An 11154-nucleotide genomic window follows, 5' to 3' on the forward strand; every position below is an offset into this window, starting at 1 on the left:
CAAATCAAGTTCATTCCAAAGACGCACTAGGAGACCCAGCCCAGTGGTGGGTGGTAACATGACGGAAGGTACGAATCTGGGTAGACACCCCTGAGGGTCAGGTACCTCAGGATAGCCCATCTCTGTTGCCGATCAGTGACGAGGAATAGGATGGGGGGGGGGCAGAGTGAGAAGACATTTCCAAACCCTGCCCATGCGGAGTAGGTGAGGGGTCCTTTCACCGCGGATTAAGGTAGCAGGGTAGGCGGGGAGAGGATTCTTTCAGACCTGAGACTGGACGAGGCAAGGGGAGGCTCCGCCAGGAGGAGGAGCCGCCTCCCACGTCCTGCTGTCGGGGCTCCCTCTGGTCGTGGCTCTGCTATAAAGCCTCCACCGGCATGATCGCGACGCCTCCGGTGGCTTCCTTGGTGCCTGACCCCGTGCTGGGCAGCGGCTTTGCCCTCAAGCACCATGCAGCTGCTTCTTGCTCTGTTGGCGCTGGCGTACGCAGTCAGCTCTACCGCAGGTACCCTCGGGTGACCCTCTGAGCCCCCAGCCCCGCTCCCCTTGCCAGCGCGCTCCCGCTGCGCATGGTTCCTTCAGGGAACCGTGAGGGTGCCCCGGACCTGGCTATGCGATAGCGTGGGCGTCTACACGTGTCCGCGGGCAGCTGCGGGAGAGCGTGTGCCCGCGTGTGCGCGGCCGCGGGGTGTCCGCGTGGCGGACGCGCGTGTGATCTGTAGCGAGGATGCTTCTCCAACCCGCCTGGATGCACGCTCCTTTCCTCGCCTTGGTTCTCCCGGGGCTGCCCCTGGGTGGCGAGTGGCCGGCCGTCTGACCTGCAGGGACTCTGAGCCGGTAGCTATTGCCTGCCCAGAACAAGCGCAGCAGGTTGGATGTTTTGGGGTCCTGGCGTTCCCCTCTCCCCACCTTGGATTCCTGGCCTCTGAACTGCAAGCTCCCTTCTTCCCAGCCCCCAGCGCTGGATTGGGAACCCGGCGGGGGGCATCCCAAGACCCAAGTCCCTAGCCAAGCCGGTCTTTCCGGACAAGGTGATTTTCGTTTAAAGATTAATGGTGAGATCGAGCTCTTAATTATTCTTCTAGGTGGGAGGTAGCGGTAGAGGCGTGTTAATATTTGATAAGGAGCTAAAGGCGATTCTAGCGGCTGGCACCTTCTCCGCTACCCCATAGCTCTTCACAAAGACCTCATCTCTTAGTCCGCAGGCAAGCTCTCCTCCAACGGGATAGCTTCCTGAGTTAAGGTGTTCTGCCCTTGGAATGGAGCGGGGGTTGAGGGAGCTCTGGGCTCGCAGAGGAGGAAAGAAAATGCTCCCCGATGCAAGAGGGACTTAGCTTGGAGGACGTAAGGCATCCTACAACTCCAAAGCTCTTTCCCAGGGGCAGGGAAAAGAGCAACTAACAGAGAGAGAGAGAGAGAGAGAGAGAGAGAGAGAGAGAGAGAGAGAGAGAGAGAGAGAGAGAGAGAAACTGATTGAAGAAAAGGTTGGGTTGGGTATTTGAAACGACTTAAGTAGAAAGGAAAATGTTTTTAAATTAGCAGGTGCCTCCTAGCCGTTTTACCTTGGCTAAGTCACGTAACATGTTTTGTCGCTTACAAAGCAGGTATAGGAACTCTGCTCCTGGGTGCTGTTTTAAGGGTAATCCATATGAGAATTTAGACAGTACCTGCGGGCTCTGGGCAGAAGTACTCTACTAGATGGTCATGGGGCTCAGCCCGGGGCCATGTAGGCAGGAATCCATCTCTGCTGACCTCTTCACACAAACCGTTCCCAGCTTAGTTCCAGGACCACCTTCCTTCAGGCGTCATCCTGCAGGGATTGGAAAGTGCGTGGGTCAGACGGGACCATCCTTAGAGGGAGCAGGGGAATATTCCATCCCTCCAGGGTCCGAGACCCCGGGCCCAGCCGGGAGGTCGGGGCTGAGACTTTGCCCAGAACACACGCGGGTTCTGCTGAGCTGGTTGCAGAAATTCTTCTCCCTTCCCTCAGAGTGAGGGTGGGGTGAGCAAGGTCCATTAAAATGACTTCAGTCCTCTCTAAAAGGCCTCTGAACCAGGGGCCAAAATAAACCCTTCCTGCCTTAAAAAGGGGAGGGGGAGGGGAGGCTTGTGACCAGGGATGGAGAACAGTGGCTGGATGAGGGGCAAGATTTTGTCTCTAACCCCATCTCTGGCCCGGCATTAGGCAGGACACAGAGCTGGGGGGCCTCTGTCCTTCCCAGACCCTTTGTCTTGGGCATGGCCAGACGCAGTGAGCTGCGAGTGTGAGGGCCTGAGCTGACCAGTGCCCTGCCACCTGACTGACTGTAAGATGATGCCGACCTGACCCCTGGCCTCTGCCTCATCAGCAGTACGTTTTTCTGGCCACCACCTCCTGAAGAGAGGGTTAGTTACAAGAGTGTTCAGCCAAGCGGGTCAAAAGTCTCTGTGATTAAGACAGTGGATCAGAGGTCACACTATCCAGGCAGCTGGGGCCAGAGCCAGGGAAGGGAAGATTCCTGAGAAATGCCCAGATGGTCTCCCCGTGGGGCGGGCCTGAGGATTCTGCCCTCCAGCACTGGCTTTCTCCAGGAATAGCTTCCCCTTGGGCCCCAAGTGCTGGTGTGTGTGTGTGTGTGTGTGTGTGTGTGTGTGTGTGTGTGTGTGAGAGAGAGAGAGAGAGAGAGAGAGAGAGAGAGAGAGAGAGAGAGAAAGAGAGAGAGAGAGTCTCCCACGACTCTTCCTGATAGTTCATTCTACTTCCAGGTCCTCTGAGGGAGAAGGACTCAGGGAGACTAGAACAGCTCCTCCAACGTGACTGGCCAGTCCTTCATCTGGTCTGCGAGTTTAGGGTAGAGGCAGAGCAGGGCCTGGAAGGAAAGGGAACAGACTCCAGGCTCAGAGGCTCCCGACCCACCTAGAGTGGGATGGCCACTGCCCTCTTCAGAGTGGACTCATGCATACCACCCCGAGTGCAGCAGCTCCCAGAGAGGAGATCGCCATGGGGGGGGGGGGCAGGACCCCTGTCTCTAAACAAGGCTATGCTAGCTGGGCAGCAGGAATGAACTCTGACCTAGAACTAGGAAGCTAGAAAATCCAAAGAGGCCCTTGGAGGTCGGTTTCCTGGTGGACTCACTCTTCTACCCCAGAACCTTGCTCCTCCTGGCTACAAAGAGCCTGGTTTTATACTTCCCTCCCCACCCTGTCCCCATTTCAGGAACAGCTCCCCTGCCCAGACTCAGGATGGGCCTTGGAGGTGCACAGCTCAGATAGTCTAGGGTACACACCTGGAATCCAAGCCTGAGCTATAGAAGGGAGATGTTGTCTTAAAAAAACAAAACAAACAAACAAACAAACAAGGACTGAGTCTATAGCTCAGTGGTAGAGCACTCGCCTGGCATGTGCAAGGCCCTGGGTTTGATTCCTTCCTCTGGAAGAAAAATAAAACAAGACAGAGCTCCCAGAACGGAGGGGCTAGTGATGTAGGGTGAGGACTCTTAGCTGAGCCCAGCACAGCACTTTTCTTAGCAATGTCCTCATCCGTGAATTCTTTCCAGCTCCCTCCATGTCTTTCCCTCTCCTGCCTTGGCTTAGTTTTGGCCATCTGCTCACTGACAGGAGGCCAGGGAGGAGGGGCAGAGCTGTCTGTGAACTTTATTGAGTGCAGGCTGCCTGGAGGAGTCCATACCATCTCTCATTTCATCCTCTCCACAGTCTCATGGGTGGATGTGTTGGCTCCATTTTACAGATGACAAAACCAAAGCGTAAGGGACCATCCTCAAACACAGGGCTCCTGAGTGGCTCAGTCAGAATTCTAACTTTGGAGGAGGGGCTTCATTCACCCTGATGGTGAAAAAGCATTCTGTATGTGTGTGTATGTGTGTGTGTGTGTGTGTGTGTGTCTGTGTGTCTGTGTGTCTGTGTGTCTGTGTCTGTGTCTGTGTCTCTTTCTCCTGTAGACCTTATTTTTAGAGCAGATTTAATTTTACGGGAGAAATGGAGCAGAGTGGCCGGATGTACCATGCCCCTCACGGGTTCCCTCGTCGGTAGATAACACTGCTCTACGTCACATTTGTGGGGCCGCTTTCTTCAGTAGTACTGGTTCTTCTGTCTTCAGAGTTGTGACAATTCAGAGTGGACTGTGACAAAGCAAAAGGGGTGTTAAGAAGGGGTTACCCATCTGCCTGGGTCAGCACCCTCTTCCCCAATTCCTAAGGCAGTCTGGCTGGAAGGCTGGAACCCACCCCATCGTTCCAGAAAGGAGGATTGTCCAAAGCCTTCACTCTCGACTGAACCTCCTTTTAGGTTACAGGCATGATGCAGGAGGGAAGAGAGGTTGATTACCCAGGGACGGAGCTGAGCAGCCTTAGAGCGGCCTCTGAAGATTAGCATCCTAAGCATGCTGAGCACTCAGTGTTGATGACATTCCTATGATTGTTTTACTTTATTTCATTTGGTTTTTCCAGACAGGCTTTCTCTGTGTAGCCCTGGCTGTCCTAGAACTTGCTCTGTAAATCAGGCTGGCCTGGAACTCAAGAGATTGATTCCCTTGCCTACCCCATCCACCCCGCCCCCATTCCGTGCTCTGGGACTAAAGGCGTGCGCCACCGCCACCACAAGGCCATTCCTTTGATCATTAAGTCTGCTTCCCTGGGGACTTCAGTCCCACACTCCAGAAACCTTCCATCCCAACCCAAGAGACGGCTTTAACACCAGAGTTTTTCCCAGGCTCGTGTCCACAGGGCTGTGTGAACAATTCCCATGCACACCCGGGACCCACATTCCTCCTGTCTCTCTCTGTTCCAGGCGCAGACTGGTGCTATGAGATTCAAGCCAAGGAGCCCAACAGCCACTGCCAGAGTGAGTACGACCAGTCAGTCATCAGCGCCTTCCAACACGGGCACACTTGCACACATGTCCAGCACTCAGTGACTAGGAGACAATGACTGTCACTGAGGTTGACACTGGAAACTAAATTAGTAACATATTTGCTATTTTTTCCCAACACAATGGAGGCTTGCGTCTGGTCAAGCCCTTTGAGGTGGAAGTGGGAGGTGGTTCTTGGTAGGTTGTTTGTTGTCGGAGTGCCAAGGCATCCAGGGTCTTGCACATGCTAGACAAGAAGCATTTTACCATGGAGACACACACACACACACACACACACACACACACACACACATCCATTGCCTCCTTGGCACTTATTCTAATACTGACCAATTCCCGGTAGTCTGCTGTGTTGAAGGACTGCCAATCTCTTGCCCCTACCTAGCTGAAAGTTGGGGTTGCCTGCCTGGCTCTTCCTCCCTGGCTCTTCTTCCTCCCTCTCATTCCGTAGATAATGCCTTATCAGGTCCAGCTTCCTCCCATCACAGCTCTTCCATGGAGTCCTCCTCCACAATTTCCAAAGCTGAAGAGGTGTCAACCACTCAGCCACTCTTAGTCTTCCCAGCACTCCCTGGAAGTGCCTTCAGGGCCCAGGTTCCCACCGAGAAAGCCAGAGCTCAGCACCCAATGACTCCAATTGGTTACTCTAATTCCAGAGCTCTTAGTCATCCATGGCAAGCCTGCTTCTCACTCCCCTCCTCTCTCCAACACCCCAGCCCTCAGCCACATCAGAGACCCCACTCACCTGCCTATGCCAGCATGTCGGAGGAGGGCAGAATTCTGAGACTCATGCCCTGCGACAGGATCTCGCCAGCATCCGGAAACCTTGACTCATATTGCTGGGTCAATGTGCCCTTGACCCTCAGACCCTTCTTCCCTGCTCAGGACCTGCCGACTGGACTGGGGACTGTCAGAAGACCCACCAGTCCCCCATCAACATCATCACCACTGAGGCACAGGAGAACCCCGACCTGAAGCCTTTCACCTTCACTGGCTATAACCAGAAGAAGAAGTGGATAGTTAAGAACGATGGACACTCAGGTGGGTCTAGTGTGGGAATCCCCAGGCAGGGTTAACTGTGCTGGGATGCTGAGTCGCTCAGGCATGGAGGTGGGAGGAGCCACCAGGGAAGCTTCTAGAGAGGGTACACCAGCTAGTTATGTTTTTAGTCATTTCATCAGAACAGTGGGGGTGAGGGGAGGGACTATTCCCGGAAGGAGGGACCCGACCTTTGCGAAAGCACAGAGGCGTGAAACTGCTTGGGTGTTTGGGTGGGGAGCTGGGCATGGGAGCAGCTGTGTGTGGAAGGAGGCCATAGAGGGAAGCTAGGAGGAGCTGACCAAGGCCCAGAACAGGTCACCAGGGCTGAAGAGTTTGGATGTTATCCTGAAGATGCCAGGATACCACGGAGGGAGTCAAAGCAGAGGCAGGCCCAGGAGAGGGCTACATTTTGGGATGGGTATAGGAGAGGACATGGTGAGCAGGGAGAGAGAGGGTGAGGCAGCCAGGAAGAGTGCAGGCTGTGTCCCGCACCAAACCCCTCAGGGCCCAGGCCTCAAACAGTGAAGGTGGGAGCTGGGGGGCTGGGCTGGGGACTGGGAGGCCAGTGTGAGGACTGCCCACTCTGGTGTACCCCAGTGAAAATGATGTTGGGGGACGGAATCTTCATTGCTGGAGGAGACCTGTCTACACAGTACCAAGCTGTACAGTTGCACCTTCACTGGTCACAGGATGAGGACCAGGGCTCAGAACACACCATTGATGGGAAACACTTTGCCATGGAGGTGAGGAGCCTTTGAGCTGGTACCTGGGCTGGGTTCCGGGTGTGTACCCACCTTGGGCAGGGTGAGTGGTCCAGCTCCCCATAAGTCACCCATCCACACACACCCCCTAGATGCACGTCGTCCATGAGAAGGGGACATCGAGCAACGAGGTGCAGGACTCCAAGGACAAGAATGCAGTGCTGGCATTCATGGTTGAGGTGGGACTCCCATCCCCTCAATCCTGGAGGTTGCCTGTCCTCCTCCTGAAAGAGCTGCTTGTCCCTAGCGGCTCCTCAGGACCCCTCTCTAGCTCCCTTCCCTTCCATTCCAGGTGGGAGATGAGGCGAATGAGGGCTTCCAGCCGCTGGTGGAGGCACTGTCCCATATCTCCATACCCAGTGAGTCAGGACGGGGGAGGAGATGCCTTCGTCCCACAATGGAAGGGGCAGAGGTGCTGGGGTGGCAGCTTTGAAGAGTGCCATGTGTTAGGGGCTTTGTCCTCCACCCCAGATACAAACACCACCATGAAGGAGAGCAGGCTGCAGGACATGCTTCCTAAGGAGGAGAAACTGGTTCACTACTTCCGTTACCTGGGCTCCCTGACCACACCAAACTGTGACGAGACGGTCGTCTGGACTGTGTTCAAGGAACCCATTAAGCTCCACAAGGACCAGGTACTCAGGCCTGGGGCAGGGTGCAGTCTCCCATGCGGAGCCTCGTTCCTTGAAGCCCTCCCTGCCTGCCCCACAGGTCTCTGGGGTGGGGAGATGAGACTCACTGCGTCAGTCCTTGGGTCGCCACTGGCCGAGACAGGCAAGAAAGAAAGCTGTCCGACACTTTCCTGAACAGAGGGCCCTGTGAGAAGTCAGTGAAAGGGTGCTCAGAACAGGCTTCCAGAAAAGTGGGGGAGTTAGGCAACTAGCATTTCAAGGAGGGCTCAGGTTGGCTTTCCTTAGTGCTATCAGGAACCTTCCAACAAACAACGCTTGAGCCTACAATAGCCCCTGGGAAGGAAGACGGCAGGAAGCCCAAAGGACCAAAATCCCTTGGGCTTACAGCAGGGATTCTCATGTGACATCAACATCTTCACCAGTGAGAATTTTCTAGAGATGCCCATTTTTTTAGGCTTACTCCCTAGCTATGAATATCAGATATTCTGGGGTCCAGACATCTGGGGTCCCCTAAGCTCCTTCATCTTCTAGAGCCGCTGTTCATCCACAGTGACGATAACAGGCCCGAAGAGGTATCGGTAGAGGAAAGGGAAGGCAGTGGCACTCAGCTCCGCACCAACGCCACATTCGATGCTCTTGGTAGTCATTCTGAGCCCCTCTCTTCCTTTCTGATGTGGCTCCTCCGAGGGGTGACGTGTCTGGTCTGAGGTCACACAGCAAGGAGCACAGCTCTGCCTGCTGAGTCCGGTCTCTTTCACAGTTCCTGCAGTTCTCAAACAAGCTCTACTATGACAAAGATCAGAAGCTGAATATGAAGGACAACGTGAGGCCCCTGCAGCGGCTGGGAAACCGCCAGGTGTTCAAGTCCCACGCCCCAGGACAGCTGCTGCCCTTGTCCCTGCCCACCCTGTTGGTCCCCACACTCACCTGCCTGGTGGCCAGCTTCCTCCAGTGATGGACCACTTCTGGATATGTGACCTCTGACTTCAGCCCTTAGAGGATTTGGCTTTGCTTTCTGACTTTGCAGGTTGGACTCTGGGGACTATTAAAATACGGGTAGCTGGCTGTGGAGGTGCACACCTTTAATCCCAGCACTGGCGAGGGCAGAGACATGTGGATCTCTGAGATTGAGGCCAGCCTGCTCTCCATAGAGAGTTCTAGGCCATCCAGGTTTACAAAGGGAGACCCTGACTTCCATCCACCCCCTCCCCACAATTGAACAAAAATAAAATATGGTTATATTTTTGGAGAAACCTCTTGTAAATCCTTTTCTTTCTTTCTTTCTTTCTTTCTTTCTTTCTTTCTTTCTTTCTTTCTTTCTTTCTTTCTTTCTTTCTTTCCTTCCTTCCTTCCTTCCTTCCTTCCTTCCTTCCTTCTTTCTTTCTTTCTTTCTTTCTTTCTTTCTTTCTTAACTCTCTAAAATCGTCTTGTTCCCTTCACCCCTGTCCTGACAGGGAGGGAGATCTCTTCCAAGCAGGTATGACCCTCATTCATCCTGTCTGTGTATGTGAATGCCTTATCGACACACATTCCCTCACATCTCAACCTCAGGAAGATGTTGAAGGTACCTTGGACCACCAACAGGAAAAAAGCCAGAGGACTTCTGACCCAGGCTCTTCATTTACAGTGGGGGAAGTGGAGGCCTATGAACAGAGAGGCTAGATGACAGCCTCGTATTGGAGCCAGAGTGGAGGCGACTTGCGGTGCTGGGTGTCCACCTGTCACGGGGTGGGGAACAGGGAATCATTCATTTGCTCGAGCTCAGCAGATAACTGGGCAGGTAACGGGAACAAAAACAGATGCCAGCCAGGCAGCGGTGGCGCACGCCTTTAGTCCCAGCACTCAGGAGGCAGAGCCAGGCGGATCTCTGTGAGTTCGAGGCCAGCCTGGTCTACAGAGCGAGATCTAGGACAGGCTCCAAAGCTACACAGAGAAACCTTGTCTCGGAAAAAACAAAACAAAACAAAACAAACAAAAGACCCAAAAAACCAGATGCCTGGGGTTCAGTCCAGGGCAGGGACAGAAGACGCCCACTGTCCAAGAGGTCAGAAGATACAGGAAGGGCAGCTGCCGTTTCCATGGGTGTTCAGGGCCAGGGGCACCTGCAAGGGAAGGAGCCATCTGGATTCAACAGTGCTCCTCTGGCAGGGAGCAGGGGCAGGATGCCCATCAGCAAGCAGCAGGGAGGGAGGAGAGAGGAAGAACAGAGCAGCAGCCAGAGGGGCAGGGGTGGGGGGTGGGGTGGGGTAGGCAGTCTCTGGGTACCACAGATCCTGGACCACCAGCGGGGTTGTGCCCAAGGCCAGGATGTAGCTCTTCTGTGGCCCAGGGCTGCAGAGGTGAGGACAGGGCAAACCCGGTTCCCAGGTTCCCAGGCTCATGTCCAGGGCAGGATCTGCTCATGGGTCAGCAATAGAGGTGACAGGAAAAGAGTCAGACGGCCTCTCCCACTGTGTCTCTAGTGGATTCTTCCCAAGGACGGACAGCAGGGAGGGAGTGTGTGTGGAGAAAGATGGTACGCACCATCCATGGCAGTGCTGGAGTTTTGAGCTATGGGAAGTGAGGATGAGGTCACAGGCCTTGAGCAAACAGAGCTGGAGCCAGGCCAGGGCCAGGCTGCTCCCCCTGGGGCTGAGGAGAGGTGCTGTCCCCATCGGAAGGTGCAAACCACTGGGATGCCTGAGGCCTAGAAGCCCCTGCTGCTGGTAACCCAGGGAATGTGTCTGGTGGGAGGGGGTAATGATCCCATTCCCATCACCCCCAACTAGCTAAGCCTGGTGTAAGATGAGTGGCCATACCCACCCCTCACCCTCTTCTCTCCCTTTTCTATTTGTGGCCAATAATAAGTACCTTCCTCCTGCTTCACCAATGACCACACAGCTGGGGTGGTGGTGGTGGTGGTGGTGGTATTGTGTAGTCATGGCAACAGCAGGCAGCCTGTGTCTGCAGGGGGTGTGTGGACCAAGTGTTTTCTCCTTTAGTTCCCAGGAAGCCTGCAGGGATCTCCTCCCCAGTCTCTGGGCTCTGAGGTCAGAACAGCCATTCCTGCTCTGGATAGCCTCCCCCTCCCCCACCCCCTTTCTGTCCCTCACACCCCTCCCCCCATCTCCCTCCCCCACTCCCCTGCCCTCCACCTGGCCTTCAGTGAAGAATGTAGCAGCAGAACCAGGAAGTTCTAGCTCTCTGCAAGGGACCAGAGGAGGTCCGGCTTTTCCACCCTGGGTGGAAGGTACAGAACCTTCTCCTTCCTGGCTGGCGCCATAATAAACCTACCTGGCTAGTGGAATCATTCATAGTGGGGCTGGGCTCACCCGGGCCTCAGACCATGCCTGCCTCTTCTGGGGCCACTCCTGGCAAAGCTGCTCAGTGGGCAGTCACGAGTGGGCAGCTTGCTCCCCTGGCCTTGGCCCCGCACAAGGAAGCTGAGGGGCGTTTCTTCCCATCAGTGTGTGTCACTAAAGAACGACCTCTTCGGAGCGAATTCACGGGCTCTGTTGACCCCCCCACACACACACCTGGAGAAGGTGGCCTCAGTGACTTGTACCCAGCCTGCCTGGCTCAGAAGGCGCTTCCCTCCAAGGGCATGGGGGGTGGGAGGGAAGGCCTGTTCTGACTGTGTCCCAGCCTACCTTTCTTTCTGTCATTCATCTCCTTAGATGACTGCATTCGGTGTGCACACTCACAGACATTTGCACAGGCGTGCTTCCCTGCAGATGCCAAGCCTGGGGAAAGCACAGAGCCCACAACCAGACTTCTCTGAGCTCCACGGGCCCTTTTCTAGAAGGTTCCCAGCACAGACTACGCAGCACGTTTTATTGAACACCTACTATGTGCTGGCCGTGGGCCTCTCTACCATT

At 55.0% G+C, this 11154-nt stretch overlaps 1 protein-coding gene across 1 annotated transcript; it reads left to right on the top strand.

Moving 5' to 3' along the window:
• The first annotated feature begins 280 nt into the window (after positions 1 to 280).
• On the top strand, positions 281 to 8550 carry Ca4 (carbonic anhydrase 4). The gene is made up of 8 exons (XM_028890539.2): positions 281 to 505; positions 4786 to 4839; positions 5749 to 5904; positions 6502 to 6647; positions 6758 to 6844; positions 6958 to 7024; positions 7137 to 7300; positions 8058 to 8550. Exons 1-8 carry the CDS (start codon positions 451 to 453, stop codon positions 8250 to 8252), a joined length of 924 nt encoding a protein of 307 aa, XP_028746372.1. The 5' UTR covers positions 281 to 450; the 3' UTR covers positions 8253 to 8550.
• The last annotated feature ends 2604 nt before the right edge of the window (positions 8551 to 11154 follow it).

The sequence above is a fragment of the Peromyscus leucopus genome, chromosome 8b, assembly GCF_004664715.2.
Source record: "Peromyscus leucopus breed LL Stock chromosome 8b, UCI_PerLeu_2.1, whole genome shotgun sequence".
Classification (NCBI taxonomy): Eukaryota; Metazoa; Chordata; class Mammalia; order Rodentia; family Cricetidae; genus Peromyscus; species Peromyscus leucopus.

Excerpts from the sequence above, each read along its gene's own strand:
- Ca4 (XM_028890539.2), top strand. The coding sequence starts at position 451 with ATGCAGCTGCTTCTTGCTCTGTTGGCGCTGGCGTACGCAGTCAGCTCT. Across the intron at positions 4,840-5,748 it reads GCCCAACAGCCACTGCCAGA|GACCTGCCGACTGGACTGGG; the intron begins GTGAGTACGACC and ends TTCCCTGCTCAG. Across the intron at positions 6,648-6,757 it reads GGAAACACTTTGCCATGGAG|ATGCACGTCGTCCATGAGAA; the intron begins GTGAGGAGCCTT and ends CACACCCCCTAG.